The sequence below is a fragment of the Physeter macrocephalus genome, chromosome 14, assembly GCF_002837175.3.
Source record: "Physeter macrocephalus isolate SW-GA chromosome 14, ASM283717v5, whole genome shotgun sequence".
Lineage (NCBI taxonomy): Eukaryota > Metazoa > Chordata > Mammalia > Artiodactyla > Physeteridae > Physeter > Physeter macrocephalus.
Window position 1 is genome coordinate 52250074 of NC_041227.1, and position 26991 is coordinate 52277064.

The 26991-nt window shown below is 44.3% G+C and overlaps 1 protein-coding gene across 46 annotated transcripts in view; it reads left to right on the plus strand.

Moving 5' to 3' along the window:
- The window catches only part of RBFOX1 (RNA binding fox-1 homolog 1), a 395937-nt gene that overhangs the window by 18931 nt on the left and 350015 nt on the right, over positions 1–26991 (plus strand). For 30 of the 46 annotated variants that reach the window (XR_003682855.2, XR_003682859.2, XR_008619184.1 and 27 more), the window contains exons 1-3: positions 8841–8931; positions 21043–21422; positions 22774–22882. The exons of 8 other annotated variants lie outside the window; for them this stretch is intronic. Coding sequence is in view for 32 of the 38 variants with exons in the window: in XM_028498764.2 (XP_028354565.1) it covers positions 21181–21422; positions 22774–22882 (351 nt within the window). In the remaining 6 variants the exon portion in view is untranslated. Of the gene's footprint in view, positions 1–8460; positions 8932–9189; positions 9293–21042; positions 21423–22773; positions 22883–26991 lie in introns of those variants that run through there. 8 more of the 46 variants (XM_055090220.1, XM_055090213.1, XM_028498784.2 and 5 more) reach the window with 6 other exon arrangements.

Below are 26991 nucleotides of genomic sequence, written 5' to 3' on the forward strand. Positions count from 1 at the left end.
TGGTTGTCACAGGCCGAAACAGGGTTTCTCATAGTTGTTCGGCACTGGGGCTTCCGGCTCATTCAAGGTGCAGCTCTGTCATTGACTGGCTGTATTTTCTTGGCCAATTTACTTTTCCTCTGAGCGGCTCTATTTTCTTGACTGTAATGTAATACGTTTAACAGAATCTACTACATAGGAATTTAGAGAGGATCACCTGAGATAACGCATCTGATGAAATTAGTGCAGGGCCTGGCACCAAGTAAGCATTGAATACATAGCAACTGTGATGATGATAATGGTGATGGTCACAGAGATTCTGATGAAGGTGAAGAAGTAGGAGGAGGGCAACTAGGAGAAGCAGTGAAGAACTTTGCATAGGGACTGACATAATTTATTATTCTCAATAGCCAGCTATTGAAGTAGACAGCAAAATGGATGGATAGATGGATGGATGGATAGATGGATGGCCAGTCAGTCGTCAGATAATCTTGGGAATGTCTGCCTCAAACAAGGTCAAACAGGTTTCTATTTTTTTGCCCTTGCAGGACTTTTCAGGTGCTTTACTATGCTATGCACCATGAACCCCCAACTGGGAGAGAGAACAAGCTGAATTTCTCCCACTTCTTTGGCCACACGGTTCTCTTTACAATAAAGCATCTCCTGAGGCATCTTTAATGCAGAGCTAGCTTTGGGAGAGGCCAGTCCAGACTCTTAGTCTCTCAAGGGAAAAGGACGTGCGTAGAGCTCAGGTGGTTCAGTCCGTTCCCAGAGAGTAAAGGGCATGCACGGGGTTGGAACAGAAAGACCCAGTTCTGAGTCCTGGAGACTCGTGCTATTTGTAGTGGGCTCTGTACCCGGCTCCTGCAGGGACCTGCTTGCAGCACACGAGGCAGAAGATGCAGGGAGGGCATGAGCACAGTCTGGGGGAGCGGCTGATTATTCATTCCCCATCCCGAGAGTCCCCAGGGAGTATTTGTTTGCCTGGAGCAAGGTCAATACATTCTCAAACCCAGTTGCCATTCATCCCCAGACAGGTCAGGGGTCAGTTCCTGAAGCATTGTTGATCTCAGCAGAGAGGATGTGCAGGGTTGATATTCTTAGATTTGCTCATTCAGCCAGTCAGTCTGGCTTTCAGAGGAGAATCAGGTCAAGAAGGGCTTAATGATCCAAGAGGAGCACTGGTGCTGCCTCCACCTCTGGGGGCTCGAGTTTCTAATGATAATCAGCAGCTTCTTCACTTACAAGACCTACTGGAATTTTCTTCGTGCATCTTCATAACCACTTTTTTTTTGGGGTGGGGGGGCGCGATACTGTTGGGTAGGAGTGACCCAGTGTCCTGGATTCTTTGGGTTATTCCTGTTTCAGAGGCACTACTTTCTCCATCCCCATAAACCCTCAATTGAGTTTGAAGTTCTCATATTTTGTTTTCAAAACGGTGTCTTCCGTGTACAGAAGGTACGCCCACAAGCTCGTTAGCCTCTCTGTCTGAATTTTTGGTTTACATCCTGGAAGAAGAAGGTAGGTTCTTACAACCAAAAGGCACATCACAGGTAGCACCTGTAAGAACTATTTTATTTAACCAATTAGCAGTTGAAGGGAGGAAGGGTTTGGGGGAGGTCTGATTTGAGCTGGTTTGATCCTTGGAAGCAGATGCTGTTAATGTGTTGTTACTATGACAACTACTGCACCCACTATCTGCTCAGAGCCAGTCCCTCAGCTAAATGTGTCTGTGACTCTTTTAGTCAACCTGTATATGACTCTTATTTAAATCTCTAGACCACCCCATGAGGTGTGGTTACTAATAATATTCTTATTTTACAGATAATACATCTGAGGCACAGAGACGTTACATAATTTGCACCAGAACGCACAGCTAGAATCCGGTGGAAGGGTCGGGCAATAGGATACTATAGTAATGCCACAGTGAGAACTGATGCTTACTTGGTACTTATCACTCGAGTAAAAGCTTTCCGTGCATCACCTCATTTACACGTGTTAACTGAACCCAATGGGCTGGGGATGTGTCTTCTCTTCCCAGGATGTGACTTTGCTAGCTGGATTGGTCCTTTGCTGAGGTTACAAATGAGGTGACTATAACTTGGAGAACAGCTGATTGGTGGCCCAGTACATCTACCCACAGTCTGTGGAAGCTTTTCCTATGGAAGGTCTTGCCTCCCTGGTAACTAACATGATACTTTCAGTCTCCCCTCTTCCAGGAACTCACCTGTCAGTCCTCGGCCTCAGGGCCATAAGCATCTTAGGAACTTTTTCTTTGAGGTCCATTTCTTTTTGAGGTAAAGCCCTTCCGTGCTGTGTTCTTACCTGCATTGGATTGGGTTTGAATGCATGCCTGGTGGTGAGTGGAGTTTATCAATTTTGGTTCGAGTCGTTGCTCTAGAGTGGTCATTTGTCAGGGTCTAGCAGAGGTTAGGGGTGTGTCGAAGGGAAAACTGGCTCTTGCTAATTAAGAAAGCACCTATTTTTGCTGTTTAACCTCAGATAAGTCACTTAACCTCTCTGAACCTCCCTATCATCCTGTGGCTACCAAAGGTAATTCTCAAGTGCCTACTGAACATCTACTCTATGCCCAGTCCTATGAGAAAGACAGGAAAACAATGATGGAGGAGGAGGTGGAGGAAATAAAATAGAAGCATACCTGGAAGTGATTACTAGCTGGGTCTTTACCATGTTAGGTCAAAACACTGCTTTGGGGGGCTTAGACAAGTGGGGTCATGAGTGCTAGAGAAGGTGGGGAGGCTGCCTGGAGCATCAAACGTGTGGCTGCTTGCTGAAGAAGGGGGTGTTCATGGGTCGTGTGAGGGAACAGAAAGAATGAAGTTTCCTACAGAGACCTCAGTGTGGGGTACACATGGGGCATTGAGGAGGCAGACTTGACCTGAGGATTGGGATGGTTAGAAAACAACTGACATGGGTACGTGAAAGACACGCCAGAGAAGAAAACATCAAATAAACCAGCACTTTTTGAACTTTCCGAGTGCCAGGAACACCCATATGCACCCTTGTCATTTCACGGCAGCAGCGTACCTGTGCGAAGGGCCGGGTGTTGTCCCATTTTACCCCCAAGTAGACCAGGGCTCAGGGCTAAGTATTTCATTCCAGTCAAATCTTTGAAAGGATGACAGAGCCAGTATCCCAACCTGGACTCTCCAACTATGAAACTCATGCTTTTTTCTACTGTGCCCAGATGCCCCCAGGTCACTTGAGTTGACCTTGGAAATTTGTAGCTCTCAGTGGTCTGGAGACCCCTTGCAAAGGCAATATGTGAAAGCAGCTTTACTTGCATTTGTCCAAAGCGTTCATTCAGTCAGTCATTCTCTTAAGAAGCATTTGGGGAAACTTTATTTGTCTACTCAGCATTTTAGTCATTGGGTGAATAAGAATGAATGGCATGCTTCCTTATTTGAGCCAGTCTACCTTCCAGAAGGAGTCATCACGCTTAAAAGAATTATTATTATACAATGCTAACATGACTTTAGGACACAGGTGACAGTGTATTTAGTTCTGCCTGGGGTGGTGGGGAAGGTTTTGTGCATTTGACTTAGGCCAATAATGTTGAATTGGAAGGAAGGGAGGGAGGGAGGGAGGAAAGAAGAAAGGAAGGGAGGGAGGAAGGAAGGAAGGAAGAGAGGGAGGGAAGGAGGGAGGGAGGGAGGAAAGAAAGAAGGAAGGAAGGAAGGAAGGAAGGGTAGTTCTGCATAGCAGGCAAATTTGTAAGGAGTCTTAGATGCGTGAAGGTGTTTGGCAAAGGCAACTTGCCAGTGTGGTTTGCAGAGAAGAGTGATTTGTAGAAGGAAGGACAGTGTGTATTGGAGGATGAATCTGGAAAAGCTGAGGAATATTGTGAAAGGCCTTGAAAACTATAGGAAATTCTCTGTCACCCAACTTGACCTGGAAATGGGGAGGTATGGGTAATTAGATCATCTGCATAAATTCATATTAGGAGATAACCACTGTTAATATCCAAAAGCTAAGGAGTATGCTTAATGCTTTCAGAGGAACACTCAGTTTTCTGCTTTTTGTTTTGTTATGTTTTGTTTTGTGTTTTGTTTTTAATGGTGGACAAGTGGCAACTGACATTCGGCTGCTTTTCAAGAAGCAGGTAGAGAATGATGGAAATGGTCTCACGAGATCTCCTAATCTGGGGAGGGGGCAGCTCCTGCCCAGGCTTCAGGAACTGTTGGGCCAAGGGAATGTGCACCAAGGTTTCTAGACCTTCCAGTCTTTCAAGAGATGTTGTAGATCTACATTTTATATGAGCTGCCTCCGTTTAAAAATATTAGCTTATTTTTACACAATGCAGACGAATCCTCCTCCTCCTCCTCCTTTCTCAGGATCCTCATCTATGAACTGGACTTGGGCCGTGAGGCTGCAGTTGGCTCTGTTGACCCATAGAATCCATAAGGCAGGAATCAGCCTTCTCTGAATGCTCCCCTTTCCCATTCTCCAGCCAACACTTGTGTTTCTGTTCTCTTTCCTTCTCTTACACGGGTACATGGGTGTTTAAACTTGGGGTGGCTGCTGCTCTGAAGGGCTGCTGGTGTGCAGTCATCCTCATGTTAGCTCTCAGGATCTGGGGAAGGAGATGTAGTATCTGACAGCATGAGAGGAACCACTTTAATCCAGGAAGGGAAAAGAGAAGGTCACTAACTAAGGAGGGGGTGTCATCACGGAAGGCGGAGAAAGACGGGAGAATTTTTGGAGGGAGGATGGATGAGCCTGAACTAGCAAAGTCAGGCTAAGAAAAAAAAAGGCTTGATGGAGATCCCTGACACAGGGATAATTGACAGAACTGGCACCAAAGAAGTGGCAGGAAAGCCAGAAGCAAGTGAAGAAGCAGAAGTAAACAAAAATGGAGTCTATACCTGTCATTGTATTGAAGTCGGACTTCCAGAGGTTTGTAAAATATATGCTCTAAATGAAGGGTTGGCAAACCACAGCCTGAGAGGCAAACCTGGCCTTTGACTGTTTTTGTACGACCCTCGAGCTAAGATTGGTTTTGACACTTTTAAATGGTTGGAAAAACTCACAAGAAGAATATTTTGTGACAGGTGAAAATTATAGGAAATTCAAATTGCAGAGTCCATTTACTTATTGTAAACATTTTCACATGAAAACGGCAGAGTTTTGAGTAGTTGCAACAGAGAGTTTAAGGTCCACAGCACCTAAAATATTTGTAATCTGCCCATTTACAGAAAAATGTTTGCCCTCCCCTGCCTGTGATGGCCAGAGTGATAATGATACATGGCCCTTGGTTTAAATTCAGTCCGTTTTGGCAACCTACCTATGTTTTCTACCTGCTGCCAGAACTATCTCCCCTGTTCTTCACCTTATTTTTTTATTCTACATTTTTTTTAAGTTCCTGCAAAATACTATGAGCTTAATACCACCCATTAGACATTGGGTAGCTAACCATTTACCATGAGCCACTGGAAAGCAGAGATACATGGAATGTGGTACCTGCACATTCAGTGTAGGAAATGGACCCAAGAGGAAAGAATTACAGTCCAGTAATACTGGATGCTTCCCATTTGGGAAAACAGAACCCACTTTAGAAAAAAGAGGTTTTGCTTAGTGACCATTATTTATTTTTATGTTTCATAATGTCATAAAGTTTTGGGGGTGGGTTTTGAACAAGGGCACATTCTGTTCATACCATTTTACAAGTATAACCACTACAATCATACATGGCAGTAATATCTAAATATAAAATCAGAACCAGAGAAAATGTGAATAACAGGACTGGAGGTGGTGAGAACAGGAAGATGAAAACACAAATATGCAGGCAGTAAAGGCCAATAAAATGGACAGAGTTGAACCTCTTTTTGGGCTCTGAGCTTCCTGGAAGTCAAAGTGAAAAGGGTCACAAAGCAATGAGCCTTTATTTTCAGAGAGAGGAAAAGAGATACTCATTACTCAGGAGCAGAAAAGCTTTTGTAGCATGGAGTTCTTAAAAAGAAAAGAGAAAATGTCCTCTGCAAATGATATAGTATACATCTATATGTCCTGTGTGTACAGGCATACCTCGTTTTATTGTGCTTCACAGATACTGCGTTTTTCACAAATTGAATGTTCGTGGCAACCCTGTGTTAAACAAGTCTATGGGCACCACTTTTCAAACAGCATTTGCTCACTTCATGTATCTATGTCATATTTTGGCAATTCTCTCACTATTTCAAACTTTTTCATTATTCTCCTATTTGTTGGTATCTATGATCACTGATCTTTGATGTTACTACTACAACTCGCTGAAGATTCAGATGATGCTTAGCACATTTTAGCAATAAAATATTATTAAACTAAGATATATACTATTTTAGACGTAAGGCTATTGCACACTTAATAGACTACAGTATAGTGTAAACGTAACTTTTATATGCCCTGGGAAAGCAAAGATGCGTGTGACTTGCTTTACTGTGATATTCTGTTTATCGCAGGGGTTTGGCATCCAGCCACGATATCTCCAAGATCTACCTATAATATGTTTCTGAAATGTATCATCAGGTTCTTTAAAAAAACAACACGTAGAGTAATACACAGGATAATCTTTTGTATTTATGTAACTCTACAGTTTCCAAAACACTCCCACACTTTAGCTTACGTAGGAGCCCTCTCCGTGAAGGGTAAGTGGGTATTGTCACTTCTATACGAGGTTCAGGAAACAAAGTCTAAATGTGTACGTTTCTGGCCTTCGTGACCGAATTAAGTTCCCTGCCTCCTGGTCCAGTGGTCTTTCTACTTTATAACACCAGAGACATAGTACAATCTGACCCACCCCTTACCAGAGTCAGGAAGAGCTCTCCCCTCCCAGGAAGCTGTCTCATGGCAAGGCCACTGTCCTCACTGGTAACTTCTCAGAAGCGCAGTGTTGAAAGTCAGAGTCAAAAGCTAAAATTAGAAATATCAGGCTGTTAAGTAAGAGGGGTCAACTCGCAGCTGTTCCTGGAGCTTTCTGAATTGTAACAAGGTGGCCCCTTTGATACACTAGAATCAATTACACAGAAACCTTGTCAAGATGGCCCAAATTCAGCCTTAAATAATTGAATTCTCTGCCAAATGCTGTCCACCGTCGTTATCTAGAAATGTAATTATGCAGCTAAATCAAGCAACTAAAATTAGTGTCGTGTAAAAACACCTTGGTGATCTAAAAGTGGAGGAATTGACATTTGGATTTAGAAAAAGCCAATAGTTGAATATGTTTTGCGGTGTCTGAAGCTCTCCAAGTTTCGACAAAATCCATATCTCGTGTCCTATTTCAAGTTCAAGGTGGTATGTGGTAAGCCGGTGTCCAGTTTGAAGGTGATTTTCGATGATTCCTGGGCCTTGAGCATAAGCTGAGTGGGCTCACTCTGTGCTCTCGAAATTGGGAAACTCTCAACATGCCCACGTTCTTTCCTGGTATGCAGATTAGAATAGTGCCAATTTGAATGCTCTCTGCGCCTTCAATCTGAAGTCAAAGATGTGCCTATACCAGGTATTAGTAGAAGAACGGGAAACACAGGATAAGAGTGGCAAATACTGTACGCATCTTGTATTGTACACATCATGATAGGATACCAAATACTTTACTTGTCACACAACCCTAGGAGGATCTATTATTATCTCAGTTTTCCAAGCGAAGAAACTAAGGTTCAGAGATGCTGAGTAACTTGTTCAAGAACACACAGCTATTAAGTAGGACACACAAGTCAGCATAATTCCAATGCATGCAATCCCATCGAAGTTTATCTATTTCCGTGTAATGTATCCCAGACAATCGCTCGGATATTTTCAAACATCAGAAAGATTTCAAATACTAGAATGTGTTTTTCACCTGCAGTTTTGATGTTCATTTGCTATGCCTTTAAACTCAGGGAGCAGGGAGTCATCTCTTATTAATAGATCGCGTATTAAAATATAACAATTGAAAGCTCAAAGACAAAAAATGTTTAAAAAAATTGTTTTAAGGCATATGAAGTTCTCTTACAGAACGAAATACTACTGCGATGGATATCGTGGCTGATTAGGAATTGTGTTTGTAGCCTGGCACTGCCTCTCACGCGTGTAGGGCTGTGAGCAAGCAGTTCAACTAGTGTGAACCTCATTTCCTATGTGGACCAGGAACTGATAATAGTACCCACTTGCGAGAGTTGTGAGAATGAAATTACAAAACGTATGTAAATAATTTAGCTCATCCTGCGTGCATAGCACACACTGCAGATATTCGCTGGTGGTATTATTATTTGCACAAATCGCCCTTTAAAACTAAAGCCAGAGAGAGAGAGAGAGAGAGAGAGACAGAGGATAACAAACTCGACTAAGTATCTTCTTCATTTCTTTGCGATCAGTACCAGAGGCTGCCCACATTCCCCTACTTAGGTTTTAAGTGGCAACCGATAATCATATCAATTTACATTTCTCAGTTTTCCTCTCTAGACATCCCACGCAGACTCCGTCCCTTGCCTTTTGCCCAAATTCGTTAGGAAGAGCCCAAATCTGCCAGCTTGACCAGCTCTCTCCCGGTCTCTTAGTCTCTCTCACTCTCTCTGAGAACTAAATTAATGAAGAGTATTTGGTTAGTCATGTTAGGCAAGCCGTTCCCAAAATAGAACCTTCCATTTTGGTAGCTTCAACCCTGCAGCTGCTGTGTCTCTTCGTCGTCTGGGAAGAAAACTTTCACATTAAGAGTTGCTGATGCCGGATTTTCTTTCTCTCCCCTCTGCGCATTGATGAGCGCTCGGCTCCTGACAGCAGCGATCTGGCTCTCAGCTTTGTGGTTCCGAAGAAGTTGGGTCTATAGATTTTCCCCTAACTCTCTCCATTGATGCGTTGAGCTTCTGAGGGAATCCTACCTTCCCGTAAAGCATGTTGCCTTCTCAAGGAGTCCTCCTGCATCCCTATGGCGTGCCTATGATTGTTCCAGCAGCCCCCTACTTCCCCGGACTGATCCAGGTAATTCAAGGCCACTGCCAGCAAGCAACTTAACTCCAGAGCACTCAGAGTAATAATTGGAATTTTTATGGTTGAGAAAGCAAACACTTTTAATACAGGAAAAAGCTCTCGTGTAGTCAGTGGGAAGAGACAGTAGGAAATCAAAAAGATGGATCACCCTAATCTGGCTATTGACATCTCTCATGGCTGAATAAATGGTGTAGTTGAGCTATATTTGCTTGTATTGATCCGGCTGCTGTTTAACATTCATGCCTTTGCTTCGGGAGGTTGACCACGGGGCAAAGGATTTGCTCTGCCTCCCAGCTTTCTGAGGGACTCAGTCTCCCAGAGCAGATCATGAGGCAGAGTACCTGATCATGAGGTGAGTTGGTTAAGCGCTTTCACCCAGGAAATAGAAGGAGCGTGAAATATGCATTAATCCTTAGCTTCCCCTTCCCGTGGATTGTCTATTTTCATAGAGGCTCCCCCTGCACCCCCCAAACCTGGGTAGAGTGGTGGCATGGAGGCAAAAAGGAACACTCTACTGATGGTTAATTATGAAGTTCAGAGATTATCCTAGGAATCCCTTACCAGTTGTTTACATCTTAATAATGACAAGAAAGTGAAGGATTGAAATGTGTGTTGGTATTACTCTTGAGGCTATTAATTTTGTGTCAGGAGAATCATCAAATAAGATATCTGGGGCCTTTTTTTTTTCCTCATCGTAAGCGTGACTTCTTAAGCAAGTGTCGGCTTCTGGATGTGTGTCTGAATTTCTCTGTGGAAGGCTAACTAGTGACAGAGCCTAAACATCATAGGAAACCCGGATGTTTTCCACTGTGGTTTGTTTGTTTGAGAACAACAATCTCTTTGTAATAAATTCTGTATCTCGTTTCTACAGGAAAGGAAAACCGCACGTAGTTAGTTAGGATGTCCTTTTCCCTTCGGCCTTGTGCTTCTCCCTCCACAATAGTTTAAAATTCTGCAACACCCTAGCTCATTAATTAAAATTTCTGGGCAGGGCTCTGGTCAAACCCCTTTTTCTCCTATGCCGAATGTTGTTGTTGCCTCTTATAAACTGTAAGACCCTTGGTGATTTGAGCCTTTCAGGAGTGATTCCAAGTAGTCAAGCAAAACGTTCTACCATCCCAGATTTATGGTCCTTACTCATTTTGGAGGCTCCTATATTATTGTGAGAAATAACAGACTGCTTGGAGAATGGTCCTTAACAACACGGAAATTATTCCATCTTTCCGGGCATAAGCAGGCCAGTGTGGCCCACACGAGGTCTGAAGTAGAACTCAGTGGCAGTCTGGAAGGCCTTTGCTTGCATTGGAAATTTGGGGTGAAGTTTAGTCATTGGAGTTTTGTCAGACTCTCTTGCCACCCTGTCTGATAAATAATTACAAGCAAATCGTGCCCTTCACTCTATGCTGATTGATGCTGAAATTGCTTTAGAAAGTTCTCATAAGTTCCTGTTATAGATTAAGTGCCGGTGTAGGAAAAATAACGGCACCCACTGAAATGGGTGAATGTAATCAGGCTTAATGGACTCGAGAGCTTGTTGGGAATTAAATAACTATCGATTCGCTGGAATGTTGCCGTCATTACAAAATGCCACTCTGGACGTATTACCCCAGTGATAGATGAGAAGACACCCGGGCGAGCTGAGAAGTTGGGGGCCCAATTTCTTCCTCCTTTGCAGAGTGTTTGACAAACATGTCCAGTTATTTGGGGAAGGAACAAGTGATTTTACTTGCAAATCTTCGCCGGATCATACTTTGTTTTTCCAGGTGACACCTCTGGTAACTAGTTGCCCTTAAGTCAGGAAAGCAGTGCAGCGGGGGGCCTTAGCCCAGCTGCTGTGACATCGTTCGTCTTCTTCCTCTCCCACCCACCATGGATCACACTGAAATGCTCTGGGCAGGGAGAAACTGGCCTTATTTCCGGTGTTCTGAGACAGCCTGTGTTATTTATCCAGTGGCATCAACTGGAAACTCAAACACTCCATTGCAGCAACATTTCCAAGCAGAGGAAAGGCAACTCAAAGGGAGAAAAACTCTCTCTCTCTCTCTCTCTCTCTCTCTCTCTCTCTCTCTCTCACACACACACACACACACACACACACACACACACACACACACACGGGAGAAAAACTGTCTCTCTCTCTCTCACACACACACACACACGGGAGAAAAACACACACACACACACACACACACACACACACACACACACCCCTTTCAGCTGATGCTTCTGATGCCAGCTGCCCTGCGTCCCTGCAGACTATATCAGCTTGCTGACCAATTTGTTGATCTTGTGCGTTTCTTCCCAGCTCTTCGAGATGCAAGGGCTTTCCTAGAGGCAATTAAGGTGCCACCCACACCTTCATAATGTGATCAACCAGACAGTCAAAGGATCCAAAATAAAGTGTGTACTCCATCCTCGGTAGTAAGTTCCCTGTGACTGGAGATATGCAAACAGCTGTAGGGGCCACTTGGCAGCGTTGCCGTATCAGAATTTTAGATTCCTCTCAAGGTCTTTCCAACCCGAAGAGCCAGTGAGTCTATGGCGTAGGAACTTCCTTCACATAATCCTTTCAAGTGCCACTTTTTATTGCCCTGTTTTTGTCTGCTCAGTGAAAAAGAACAAAACAATAATTGATCAGACATCATAAGAGGCTTTTAGGAGAGCATCACCTTATCCTGCAAAGGCAGTGAGCGAAGATGTTTCATAATAATTCTGGGGACGTTACTCAATAGGGTTTTTTGTCCCAAGAGTAGATTCAATAGTGACCACTGACCTCACCTGCCATCCCCTAGGAAAACTAGAATCTTTACCATATTGAATCTCTGGAACCCGTCTTTTGATGTCTGAACTTGTTGAATAGATAGCAAGGAGGATAGTTTTTCCTTTTAGCCACGTAAAGAATTCCAGAGTGACTGTGGAGGATTGAGCTGAAGCAGTTTGGACAGTTTCATGGGGAGTGAGAAGCAGAAGAGGAAAAGAGCAATATTACCAAGTGCAGTATATCACCGCTGCTCCTTTACCCTTGGTGTAGACCGTAATCTCGGTATCTCTGGATAAGAAGAACCAATGTGTCTTCCCGTTGAACCTCTTTACTGCTTCTCAATTTCCAGCAAGACCTTGAATGACCAATGAGTTATCTGACCTGAAGACAAAGGAAATTTGACAAGTTGATTGTCAGTCTCTCTTGAGTCCAAGGAGCTGCCAGCAGGACTTACCCCAGCCGTGGACCATGCCCACCCAGTGTCAGACGATATCATCCAAACAAGAGCTTTGTAACTGATTAGTCTGGTTGGCGTTTGGGTCTAATAAGCCCTTGGCTCTGGGTTCAAGTTCAGACTTGAGCCCCTCACTCTAGATATTTGTCCGACAGATATACCCTTTGACCATCATGGCTAGATCATTCTCCCCACTGGGACAAATCATTCTCATCTCATCCGGGTATTACAGGTCAGGTCAGGAGACTGTTTTCCTCGATGGAGGGCAGTGTAAACACAGCCACGTCCACCTCACCATGCATTTGTTATTTTAGTTATTCAGTCGCTGCCCACATATTCCATATCGGGCACTGTTCTAGGCACCTGGAAAACAAAGGTGGCAGTTCTAGCTACTGACCGGTGGGTTCACAGCCCAGTGGAAGAGAGCATGAGATAAACTATTACTACAGTAATACTGCTGTAAATCTAATACTACAGTAAAAACAGCAGGAAAGCATGATAGGTGATCATTATTGAGTACTCCCTATGTGCCAGGCACTGTGTTAAATACTTAGATATATTATCTCAATTTATTCTAACAGTACCGTAGTCCCCCCTTATGTGAGGGGGATATGGCCCAAGACCCCAGTGGATGCCTGAGATGGTAGATAGTACTGGACCCTAGATATATTGTGTTTTTTTTCCTATACACACACATACCTATGATAAAGTATAATTTGTAAATTAGGCTCAGTAAGAGACTAACAATAACTAATAATAAAATAGAACTATTATAACAATGTAGTACAGTAAAAGTTATGTGAATATGCCCTCCCCAATACTGCCTCTTCCATCTTAACTAATCCCTCCTCACGCACTGTGGCCGTAACTTTTGCAGTTTGAGGTGAGACAGCAAAACTACACACATTTCTCTTTCTTTCTTTGAAATGTCACGGAGAAGATTGGTTCTTACCCTAGATCTTAGCGATCTCAGCATACAGTTTTGTTTCTTTCCTTATTAAGTCGTGAATTTTCACCTTTTCATTTAAAGGAAGCACTTGACGGCTTTTCTTTGTCCATCTGAACTGCCAGCATCACTAACTCTTGTACTTTGGGGCCATTATTAAGTAAAATAAGGGTCAGTTGCACACGAGCACCATGATAGCACGATAGATGATCTGATAGCCGAGGCGGTTACTAAGCGACTAACGGGTGGGATCCGCTGGACAAAGGGATGATCCACATCCTGGACAGGACAGGATGGGACAGGACAAGACAGGATGGCACAGCACCACTCAGAACGGCACACAATTTAAAACGTATGAATTGTTTACTTCTGGAATTTTCCATGTAATATTTTCAGGCTGTGGTTGACCTCAGGTAAACCTGGGAAAGCGAAACCACAGCTAACGGGGGGCTACTGTAACCCTAAAGTTGGGTACTGTTGTTCTACCAACCCTTACCTGTAATTGTAAATTCCAAAAAGCTCTGAAAATCAGGTTTTTGTGGGGGGAGTTTGGCACCAAAATGCATTTTGGAAGAAAACTTGACCTGAAATGATGTGTGGCTATTTATAGACTCTCTTTATCCGACTTACTGTGAATATTCATATATTTTGCTATGGGAATATTTACGTGTTTGATTTCAGAGTGCTGTCCCAGACCCTGCTGAGAATGTTACATAATCTGTGTCTGATGAAATCCCTTTCTGGAAAAGGAAATCCCCCAAAATCTGAATTTCAAGATAGCGGTGATCCCAAGGGTCTCTGATAAGAAATCACAGTTATGTATTATGATACCCTTTTTGCATATGGAGGACCTGAAACTGACATTTAGAGAAAGGAAACTTGCCCAAGGTCACAGGGATTGTCAGTGACAGAGCTGAGATGTAGACCAGGTCTGGTGGGCTGGAGCCTTCCCTCTCAACCACTGATCCACTGTTGAGGTGTATCCATGGGAGTGCACATGAAAACACAGGGGAGGGAGTAGGTGGATGCCTCTTGGAGTAGTGAAGAGGGTGGTTCAGAGGGGAAAGGTGGCATTTGAGTCGGGCTGTAGAGCATCAGCAGACATTCACTGGGCAAGCAGAGGAGAAAGCCCTTCCTAGCAGAGCGGAGAGCTTGGATGAACTCACGATGTTGGCCTGACACATCAAGATAGAGCTGCAGTCTCTTCGCCAACTCATTGGCACTGTGGGATTTGACATTACTTAAACATAGGTCTCAAAAGTCAAAAGACATGGCTCCAAAGGACCTGGGAGGAATCTCCGAAGTGGAATTCCTAAGCCCTGAATCTCTGTGTGTCCACATAGGAATGGGCCCTGTAATACCCTTCTGTGAATCCAGCAGTTGAATGTCGAATTCCCTGCATTTGAGTCCTGATCGTTGTTTGCCATCCTTTCTCTCTGAGACAGTAAGCTCTCTGAAGGCTGTCTTTTCCAACTTATACCCTACAGAACTAGATGGTAGCAGAGAAGTGCTGATTAATGCCTCCCTGACGTGGATAGCAATGGTATAGGCAAACCTTGCATTCTGGATTTTGAAACAGAAATCAGCATCGTCGAATCTGGCGATATATTTAATGAGAGATCTGCATACATATATGTAGTGTCACCAAGAATTATCAAACTGCTGGTTTTAACAAAGGACCAAGAGTAATCGTCCCTACAGAAAGGTGGAGAAATGTGTAGGGAACATGCAGGTCTTTGGGGTAAACTTGAAAGAAATAAACTTGGTTTGCTCTGTGGCTAGTGGAGCCATTTTCAATCTTGGTATTGTTGCCCTGCAATGTTATCTACATGTTTGGAATATCTGCCGATTGGGAAAGAAATCAGAATGCACGCCTGATATGAGTGCTGGTGGTGTCATTTACTTTGCGGCTGCTCCATCTTAGTCACTAAGTGACTTTTCTGTACTGCCAAAGAGGCCATGTCAACGGCAGACTAAATTAAAGAGCCAGGGAGGTGGCAAAGAGAATTTGGAGTCATACAGGTCCGAGTTGATGTATTGGCTCTGGCATTTACTAAGCGTGTGGCCTTGGGCTTGTCAATTAACCTCTCCAAGACTGTTTTCTCAGCTACAAAATGAAAACAGGAATACCTGTCGTGCAGAGTGCTTGTGAGCTTTACATGTGATTCATCTCTTCATTCAGCAATTATTTATTGAGCACCTACTGTGTGCCAGGCTGTGAACTAGGGGTAGGTGATGAGGCAGAATAAAAAACATACAAGATCCTTGTCAACTTGAAGCCTATATCCTAATATATGGGAAAGGTCTGGTGTATATATATATATATATATATATATATATATATATATATATATACACCAGAAGACCTCTTTTATCTTCAAGTAACAAAAATCTAATTCATATTGGTTTAGAGGAGAAAAAGAAAATGTCCAATTTCAGGCACAGTTGCATTCAAAGGCTTCAACACCCCAAGTCATGTCTCCCCATGACTCCATAGTGGTTATCTCTACTTGATCTTTGTTCACAAACACACCATGTCCAACCGGTGGCAAAGATGGTCCCCAGAAACTCCAGGCTTACACCCCAACACATCTTAGCAAGCCTCTTCGCCAACTGCAAAAATTCCAGGTAGCAGTCTGCTTGGCTTATCTTGTAGGCCACACCCATCCCCAAGTCAATCATCTTGACTGCCTTGAGTCAAGCTGGAGGGTGGGGTCAGGCCCAGCTGAGCTGTGTGGGCTGCCTGCGGGTAAAAGAGTAGTCAGAGTCCTGTTATCCAGTTACAGTGCTAAACAGACAAAAAATACAAGTTCTCAACTACTCGAGAGCTATGACAATTTTCTCAATAATCGAAGCTATTACAAACATCCAAACATGGTTTTTCTCCCCCAAACCTTGCACCTACCCTCCCCAGGGAAGAAATTGGTGAGTTTCTAATGTTACTTATCCAATTGCTTTTTTGCCAGTGATTGTATTCACCAGGCATTGACTATCATCTAGTGCATCTTGCTTCTTCATTCCTGATCAGATGAATCAAAGGCAGATATGGCAATTTTAAGCAGTATCTTCCCACCTAAAGTAATTACAGGAATGTCTCCGACCACAGTATGCTTGGGACGTCCCCACTCTTTAACAGATGAGAACACCACGATCTAGGGAAGTCAAGACAGCCTGACAGGGACAACCGGTAACACCATAACTGAGGCAAGATGGGGTTTCTCACATCATGCCACCCCATACCTTCTTTTTATATTAGCAAGACCTACATCAATAAATCTATAAATAAAGGGAAACTAAAGCCCTCCAGTTATTAAGTTTGAAATAATGTGGACCTTCCACATTATTCCGAGTGTCTCAAAGCACTCGGAAATGCCAGCAACTTGCCCCCTTCAGTTGTATAGAGATGCACTTTTTTTTTTAATTAAAAGATTAAAGGGATGCTGTCAATCTCTTCTGATTAATAGCAGTCCTATAAAAAGGATGTGTTCCTGCCGCAGCCATCTGTCATTCTGATCATTTTAAAGGCATGCTATATCAGCAAGTATGCTTTTTATAATACGTTGGCATGGGGCAAGCGGGGCTGGAAAGACTTGCAGATTTCACACTCTGCTTTGCTGCTTTGGTGTTCGGCCATCTGAGCCTTTGATGGTGAAGCAGAGCCCCCTCCCTGTCTTTTAAAGGTTGTTTTGGGTAAATGCTTTCCCCAGCTGACTTAGGATGGAGATCTCACCCCTATATATGTTTCTCTCTCGTCTAAAGATAGACCCATCACACATGCATCCCACCGGCGTACAAGCCGCCAGCTCATCCACTTGATTAACTGCTGAACCCTAAATGGTGTCCAGAGCAATGAACTCAGTATTCTGTGGGTCTTTTCCTCTGGGCAACTGGGACCATAGTTGTCTGCAAAAACCCAATTTCTTTCTTTTTTAAAAAAAATTTTAAAAAATCATTTATATATTTATTTTATTGAAGTATAGTTGATTTACAATGTTGTGTTAGTTTCAGGTATACAGCAAAGTGACTCAGTTAAACAAATATGTGCGTATATATATATTATATATAATATATATACTTTTTCAAATTCTTTTCCCATATAGGTGAATACAAAATACTGAGTATAGTTCCCTGTGCTATACAGTTGGTGCTTGCTTATCTGTTTTATATGTAGTAGTGTGTGTATGTCACTCCCAAATTCCTAATTTATTGGGATAAATTTCAAAGCCCAATTTCTAGCTTGAGTTCTTCAGGCTTTTTTTTTTTTGATGCCAGTCAACATATTTATTTATTTCTTTGTTTGTTTGTTTGTTTGTTTATTTATTTATGGCTGCATTGGGTCTTCGTTGCTGTGCGTGGGCTTTCTCTAGTTGCGGTGAGCGGGGGCTACTCTTCATTGCAGTGCACGGGCTTTTCATTGTGGTGGCTTCTCTTGTTGCGGAGCATGGGCTTTAGGCACATGGGCTCAGGAGTTGTGGCACACGGGCTTAGTTGCCCCGCGGCATGTGGGATCTTCCCGGACCAGGGCTCGAACCTGTGACCCCTGCACTGGCAGGTGGATTCTTAACCACTGCACTACCAGGGAAGTCCCTCTTCAGGCTTATAAAAGCAGGAGGCAGAGGCACCATGAAATTCTTTCATCCATTCATTCATGGCAGTAATGATTTGTGGATCATGGGTTCCATGCTGCGATCTCGTCTAAGCTCTGGAGACCCTGAGATGACTAGGACCCAGTCTCTGTCCTCAGAGGTAGCTTCGATGTTCACAGTGTCAGTTGTGGAGTCAGAAGTGAAGCACAACTGCTTGAAGGTATAACTCTATAGACTCTCAGCCCCGCTCACCCCACCCAATACGAGATCTTTACCACTTTCAGTGGCTCAGACAGTCAAGATGGGTTTCTCTACAGTCCCAGGAAGATGATGTGCTATAGTCAGGTTCTCTGTCTTTCCCAAATGACAGGGCTTCTGGTATGTTCCAGGGGACAAATAGTGTTTTTTGTTTGTTTGTTTGTGTTTTTGCCGGGAAGAATGATGGCAAGAAATCTGTGTCTGAAGCAGCGGCCAGCTCTGCCCCGTCCTACCTTGCATCTGGCTCAGTAACACAGTGGAGTCCAGCGCACCGCTGCCGTGGGTGAAGGTGGCCTCCCTCAGCTGTTACCTTTCCTTCCACTCTCTAATCTGCATTGGCTCCCAGACGTGGGGAAGATTTGGTGACAGAGGCAGCCAGCTTGTGCATTCCACAGTGTTCTCACAAACTACTCTCCGAAGAGCTATTTCTTCTCGTTTCATGAGGCAGCACAGTTAAGGATTTAGACCAGAGAATTGAGAGCATGGGATTTAGAACAGGGGAAGCCGAGTCTGGCCATGACCTTCTCTTGGGAACTTTGGGAAAGTTGCGTGACCTCTCGGAGCCTCCACTGTCTCACCTATAAAATGGGAAGTAACATCCCATGTGCTCTGCCTCCCAAAGTCGACGTCAGGAATAAAAGACCTCCAAAGTGACCATCCCCAGGGCCTCTGCAGTCCAGCTGCGATGACATAATGCCAAGGGCTCCACCTGAGCAGCCCCTAGGCCCCTGTGTCATACAGGCTTGGCGTCTCTGAGCTCCCAATGTCTCAACTTGACAGCAGGAATTATCACACCCCCTTTGAAAGGGAGCCCAGAGGATTTGATGTGATGATGTCAAGCAGCCAGAGCAGCACCTGCTCATTGTAGGAACTCCACAGCGGTTGGCCGACATCGCCGTTGTCATGGTTTTCTCATCCTATCCTGGTTGCTGCAGTTTCTGTTTCATATGAAGATGCTCGCGGTTTGGAGGTGGGTGGGCACGTGTGCAGCTCTCTCCTCCTGCTCCCCACGGAGATTCCTGTTAACCAGGGACACACGTTTTTGGTGCAGCTGAATAGAGTAGGGTGCAATCAGGGATATACCACCCTGGGGTTTGACAGCCTGAGCCCAGGGCCTTGGGTGGCATGAAATCTACATCCCCTCTGACTTTCTAAGTCCATAGCCTGGGGACATGGGGCTACTAGACACACATGCAGGAGGATGTATGGGTCTCAGTCCTGTTGAATCCTGGCCCAAATCTCTGTCCACTTGCTCTGGCAGGACATCTGGGACTGGAACTGGGGCTGGGTGAGAGGAGAGGGAGGGGGAGCTTTGAAGGGGAAAAGAGAGGACTGTCCTCTCTCCTCTATATGGCCACAGCCTTCTGGGGACAGACTCTTTGGGACCACCCACACCCCTGTTCCATGCAGCTCCTGGCACGCTGTGGGCGCTTAATAAATGTTAAATATTAAGAATAGCTCTCATCTGTCAGTGCCCAGTGGCAGGGAGGATGTGTGAGCACAGGACAGCCGACTGGCACGGGGCAGCTTGTGGGAGAAGCCTTTGGGGAAAAACGCAGCTCTGATTTGCTTGGAGGACTTCCTGCAAACCTGGGTGTTTGCCTGTCCTGCTACTGGTCAGAGCCTGGGCAAGTTCATTAACAGTGCAGGTGTCCACTCTGAACCTCAGATCATCTATATCAGAAGGCAGGGAGCAGAGCCCAGTGAACTACATGCCTCACTAGCAATCCCGGGTTTCCCATGAGCAGCTTGATTCAGGAACTGGTGTTGACTGACCATGCAGGGGCTTTGTCGGGGTCTAAAAGGGGCGACGAATCTGTCCTCTGAACAGACGGAGTCATAAATTCATACTTCCGTCATTTTCTTGGAAGAAAATGCCTACGGGGCTTTTCGCATTTAGTTACAATAAGAACAACAGCAGCTGCTTGTTTTCAGGCATTTACTATGTACTAGGCCATGTGTAAGGCATTTCACCTACAATATCTAGTTGAAGCGTTGTGGTTTAGAGAGGAAAAAGCAGTCGAACAGGATGGTGTGTAGGGATGTGGGCTTTGTGGCAGACTCCCTGGTTCATCTCCTTCCTTCACCTGTGTGACCTTGGGCACTACTTACTCCCTGTGTGACCTTGGGCATGGTTCTTGCCCTCTCTGGGTGGCAGTCACCTCACTGGACGGTAGCGAAAGGAATCAAAGCATATGAAGTCCATAGCCAACTGCCTGGCACGTGGCAAGTGCTCAATACATGTATCAGCAAGTTTATTTCCAAGTGCACCGCAACATCACCACAGCCAAACTTTGTAAGAGAGACAATATTGAGTTTTGATATATATATATACACACACACACACACACACACATATAAATATATATGTATGTGTTATATATGAGCTAAGAGTGTGAGCTCTCGAGCCAGACTGCAGACTGCTGAGTTAGAATCTCAGCTTTGCCCTCCTTGGGGAAGTTCCTAAACCACTCTGTACCGTGGTTTTCTCATCTATAAAATGGACACATTGAAAGCACCTAAGTCCATGGTTTAGCATCTCCCTGCATCGGATGGGGACAAAGCCAGAGTTGCCTTTGAGGGTCACACGAGTTAATACTTGTAAGGCACTGTAATGGTACTTGGTATAGTAAGGGTTCAGGACAGTCATAATAATATAATAAGGATTACATAATTATCACTATGTATTGCATATTGTGTCTGTGTGATAATATGCATTAGACATAATAATACATATATAAAATACATATTACATATAATTATCACATAATTACATAATGATTTTAAATTATACTATTTACTATAATTGTATAGTGACATATTATTGATTATATAATAATACATAAGTGAAATGTATCATAAGTATATGCAATATTATGTATCATTATATAATAGTTATAGATAACATATATTATAAAAATTATCACATTATTAATATATAGTGTTATGCATTATTAGATATAATATATATCCTATAATATATAGTTACATAATGTATAATACTATATAATTATATAATTGTATTATTGTAATTATTATCTTATTATATAATTACATGATCATAATTATGTCATTATTATTTCTGCTATTGCTACAGCTGCTCGTCACTCCATTGGTTACTCTCCGTACAATATTTCTACTAGAATATTTCTACTACCACTCCAAACCATCTTGGAAAGACGGAAACTGAGGCTCAGCCAAGTTAAATACCTGCCCCAGCTCTCAGTGCTGGGATATGGCAGATCTGGGGTTGCTGAGCTCTGCCGGCCAGGACCCTGCCATTATGTGTGACTCTGGTGCTGTCTCCCCATCCTCTGTGGGGGACCCGCCTCGTCTCTGCCCCAAGCAGAAGGCTAACGCAGTTTTGTGCTGCTGTCATTTCTCATCAGCTCTCCGACCTCTGCCTGGCAGCCCTCTGTCAAGAGGTCTCATTCCCCGTGGAAGGCTTGTTCCTCCGGGAGAAGATCAAAACGGAAGGTGGGGTGGTGACAGAGGGCGAGGAGGGGACAGCTAGGACGTGGTCCTTGTGGCTCTGTTTACAAGCCCTTCCTTTTGGTTATCAATGTCTAAACCTCCCGGAAACATACTCTCTGCTTTTCCTTTAAACATGAATCGAACAATGTTACCAACACGCATTCTCTGTCAAACATGTCAGTCACTCCAGGGGCCCCGGACAGCTTGCAAGTGGTGTCTCCTATTGTTACTGTGCTGGTGTGTTATTTTTCCCTTCAAGGGCTCTGCATTTGTTCTGGTGAGAGGTGTAAGCACCGAGGTGCCTGCTAGCTGGGCGGTTTTGACAGGAAATGTGAAATTGACATGGACTGTCCAATGACCATCCTAATAAGGTGGCTCCTCTGGCCTCGTAGAGACTGGCTGTACAGGCAGCCTTGCATTTGCCTGGAGCCCTTTCCGGGAATTTGGGTGGGGGGCTTAAGGACTCTAAAGAGCTGGGGCTTGTTTCACACCTGGCGTGTTGGCAGGCAGTTCCCATTGTGATTTAGCTGAGAGACTTGGTACTGCCTGCCAGAGGGTCTAAGATTTGTGCAGGGGCCGAGCAGATGTTGGGCGTGTTCACCCATCATACGGTACGCCAGTCATTAGCTGCTGAGTCCTGTCCCTGTCTGCATTGTAGGGGACCAGAGCTCCCACCTGCTGCATGGTGACGGGGTGGCCTGGGGATGGATAAAAAGCTTTCCATGGCTGAGGGTAATGCAGAGCATATGGGATTCTTATCTGTCCAAACAGTTGTGGGGTTTGAGTGTGCGATGCTGTCTGCATGTGTATTTTCTTTAGTGTTTGATTCCTGCAAGTCAGAGCCTCACTAAGGAGCACTTTGTAGAGTCCACTCCTGGGGGGATGGACACGGCGTGTATCTGATGCCATCTCTGCTTCATGGCTTCCCAGTTTCCTCTGGTGCTGGCCTAAACTTCCAGTCACAATCAAGTCCCCCACCCCTCCCTGGTGAACACTCCTCTGCCATCTTGGTTTACTCTGTAGGGGTCTTGTTGCTGACGCATTGTGGTATATCCCCAGCCTCCATATGTTCCAGGGGCGTCTGCTTCATTCATGCCTTTGTGCTCAGATCTGCTCCGATATCAGAGAGAAGTTAAGAACTGTTTGGTTTTCTGTGGGTTGAAAGATGACAGATGATCCACCATTTTGAACGTCAGGAAACCAAACACAATTCTTGAAAGTGGGTGGTTTTGTTAAGATCCCTTTGGTTGAAGGAACAGAACCCAATCCTGGCTAGCTTAACGAAAATATAGCGGGGGAGGTTTATATTTTTACTCTTTTCTGACGTGTAATGCATGAACAATTGAACTCACAGAAAGTCTTGGATTCAAAAGAGGGAAAAAGAGAAAATCAAGCCAAGGCAAGTACAGGAGGTTGCGCAGGCCTACGGAGCTCGGCAGGCAGTTTATGGACATTGTCTCCAGGTGAGTGGTTCTCAGCTAGGAGCGCTTTTGCCCCAGAGGGGCGTTCAGCCGTGTCTAGAGACATTTGTAGTTGTCATAACCGGACTGGGGTTGCTCCTGACACCCTGCAATGCGTAGGACAACCAGAATTATTCAAAATTGTCCAGAATGATCTGTCTCAAAGTGTCAGCCAAGCCAAGCTGACTTGACACCACTCAGTGACTGCACTACAAAGACTGCCAGCCTCTGTGTGTCTCCATTCAAATTCCCAGGAAAGGATCTGAGGGATCTGATACTGACCAGGGTTCTTGGCCTCCTTAATCAACAGACATTGATCAGAGGCCAGACAAGAAATTCAGGCAAGGCTTTACTGGGGCCCCTGCTGCAGCAGCGGGGGAGCAAAAACAAGTAACAGCTTCCCTTGCTCACTCACTCCCCGAGGGCGAGGGCGGGGCAGCTGGTTCCTTATATGGGGTGAGGGTAGGGGTGGGTCCAGGGGTCAGGCCAGAGGGGCAGCTGAGATGGTCTGCCCACCTCTTTGGTGGTGTTGAGTGCAGAGGGCATGCGCATTACCCTGCTTTTGCTCCCAGCTCTTCAGAAGTGTCAGTTGGGTTTTTTTGGTCTTTTTGTATCTTGTTGTCAGCAATTTGCCCCAGTTGTGCATGCACGCATTTATTTTCAGTCCCTTATAGTTTCTTTGTATTTTGTTGCTTGAGGAGTCGTTTGTCCAGGTGCAAGCACTGCAGCAAAGGGTCCCAGGTCCCAAGTCCCAGCCTGTCTCAGATCCAACTCAGGGTATGTCTCAATCTTTGAATCAATGAACTATGTTCCAGACTCCAAGTACTTGGAGCCCATTGTTGAACAGTCCTGAGACAACGGAGGTAGGTTGAGACTTGTGAGCCAGCAGACTCCCCAAGAGATGGGTCTCACAGGGTTTGCGAAAGCCTTCAGTGGACCTCACCTGTGTCTGAGGTCCTGCCAGCATTTTTCACACAGAGCTATCTGTCTGCAGGAAGCGTGTTGTACCTTGGTGCCAGTCTCAGCAAATGGCCAATCTTTTTGCTCTTTGATTTAAGCCTATGGCATCCTTCTTGGGCTCCTTTCCAAAAGAAGATTCATTAATAAATAATTGTTGCCTATTTTTCTAATTTTAAAATTAATTCAGGATAAATGCTAAATAAGTTGTGGCAATCAGAAAAGCACAAACAAATACACACACACAAACACGCACACACTACATACATACATACATTATAATCCACCACCCAAAAATAACCACTTCAAACCACTTTTTTCTATACACATTCTCTTCCAAAAAAAGTTCTCATACCCTCCTCCTACACATGAAGATTTGTATCACTTGCAGCCAGTGCTTTTTTTTAATAAGAAACTTTTAAAATTAGAATCAATGGTTTTTTTAAACTTAGGAATATCCTTTTTGTTAGGTACATAAAGACTAGGGTGATATCTTAAAACAAAATGCGTATCCTGTGTTCTTTCGCCTTCCTCCAGCCTTGATAATGTCGTAGCTGGGGGTCCTAGTAAATGGATCATCTGAAAATTATAGTATTTAAGTCAGATGGGAAGAGGAAGATTGGGTTGAAGGAGAGGAATCAACCAAACAATCCCAGGGCTTAGAGAATTACAAGAGAGAGAGGCACAGGTGGGCTGGCTGCAGCCAAGCGGATGCTTCTCTTCCCAACTTTCCTTCCAAGTTTCATGAAATGGAGACACTGAAAGATAGGCTTCCCTTTGAGGAAAGAAAAATTCCACCACCCTCAGGATGGCATGAGTGTACTTAATGACTTGTGGAACACACAACTCTCTCTTAGGACCTGGCTGAAGTTCATGCTCATTTTAGGACTACCACTTAGGTTCAAAACCAAGCTGCTCAAGACATCAAGCTATCTTCTGGGAAGCCTCCTCTCAGGACCTGAGACCGGGACACAGACCAGACTTGCCTGGTCAGCTGTCATCACTCCTGTCTGAGTATTTCTCTTATAAACCAAACGCACATCCAAGGCACAAGATCAGTTTTCCATTTAAATGAATTTGCTTTCTCTCTTAAAAGACTAAATCCGTCTTCTAATTCCCTTAAGTCCTAAAAGTATCGCATTTTCCCTTTATGGTTTGGAGAAAGAAGTCACGGACTGGGCTTGCCAACGGCATTGGGATGAGACGAGCCAAACAGCCCTTGTCAGAATGTGTGCAGAGAATGCAAAGGACCTTCTCTCCATCAGTAGCTTACCCGTGAATGTTCTCCCCTGTCCATCTCTATATCTGACCCTCAGAATCAAAATGAGGGTGGTGACATGCCCTGTGCATTTTAGAGGTTGAAGAGGGGGGTTGGTTTGGAAATTCAGATGGCTCTACATTGGTTTCCATGTGTGTTCATTAATTTAGTAAATATTTCTTGAACGTTTAGTGTGTGTGTGACAACAGGGTTATGGGGGTGAATAAGACCACTTAGATTTAATAGGAAAAAACAGGCAATGAGCAGGAGAACATCAGATGGCGTAAAGTGCTATGGAGAAAATAAGGCAGTTACATGATAGCGACCAAGAGGGTTATTTTGGATGGTTGAAGGAGGGAAGGTGTGGAACTTGAGCTCAGATCTGATTGACATTAGGGGCCAGCTGTGTAATGCCCTGGTGAGGGAAGAAAGTTCAGGCAATGGCAACACGCAGAAGCCGAAAGTTGGAATGAGATGGGCACATGTGGGGCTCACAGGCTGGTCAGTATGACTGGAGCCCACTGGATGAAGGAGCAGGAAGCAGGATATAAAGTCAACTGTGTGGTCTGCAACCTTCTAGGACATGGCAGGGAGTTCAGATTTTGGTCTAAGAGAGGGAAAACCCCCGGAGAGTCTCAAGTAGAGGAACACCATGATTTAATATTTTTATAGGGTTCCTCTGGAAGCTAGATGGGAGATGGACAGATGGTCTTTAGTGGGACAATGTGGAAAACAGGGAACCAGGAAGGACAGCCTGTGTGCATTCAAGTAGAGATGCCAACACCACGGCAGCCATGGTTGGCTAATGAATATCCCTTCCTCATGCCACCATTTCTTCCATCTTCATTTTTTCCCACTTAAAGCAATTTTTTTTTATTGAAGTATAGTTGATTTACAATATTGTGTCAGTTTCAGGTGTACAGCAAAGTGATTCAGTTATACATACATATATATAATTTTCAGATTCTTTTCCCTTATAGGTTATTACAAAATATTGGGTAGATTTCCTTGTGCTATGTAGAAGGTCCTTGTTGGTTATCTATTTTATATATAATAATGTGTATATGTTAATCCCTTACTCCTAATTTATCCCTCCCCCCTTTCCTCTTTGGTAACCATTTTTGTTTTCTATGTCTGTGGGTCTATTTCTGTTTTCTATATAAGTTCATTTGTATCATTTGTTAAGATTCCACATATAAACGGTATCATATGGTATTTGTCTTTCTCTGTCTGGCTTACTTCACTTAGTTTGATCATCTCTAGGTCCATCCGTGTTGCCTCACGGGCCCAGCCGCTCCGCGGCATGTGGGATTTTCCCGGACCGGGGCAACCCGTGTCCCCTGCATCTGCAGGCGGATTCTCAACCACTGAGCCACCAGGGAAGCCCAATTTCATTCATTCTTATGGCTGAGTAGTATTCCATTATATATATGTACCACATCTTCTTTATCCATTCTCTGTCAGTGGAAATTTAGGTTGCTTCCATGTCTTGGCTATTGTAAATAGTGCTGCAATGAACATCAAGGTGCATGTATCTTTTCAAATTACGGTTTTATCCGGATATATGCCCGGGAGTGGGATTGCAAGATCATATGGTAGCTCTAGTTTTAGTTTTTTGGTTTTTGTTTTTTGGGTTTTTTTTGCGTTATGCGGGCCTCTCACTGTTGTGGCCTCTCCCGTTGTGGAGCACAGGCTCCGGACGCGGAGGCTCAGCGGCCATGGATCACGGGCCCAGCCGCTCCACGTTATGTGGGATCTTCCCGGACCGGGGCACGAACTCGTGTCCCCTGCATCGGCAGGTGGACTCTCAACCACTGCACCACCAGGGAAGCCCAAGTTTTAGTTTTTTAAGGAACCTCTATACTGTTCTTTGATCTTGATTGATAAGAGAATTCTG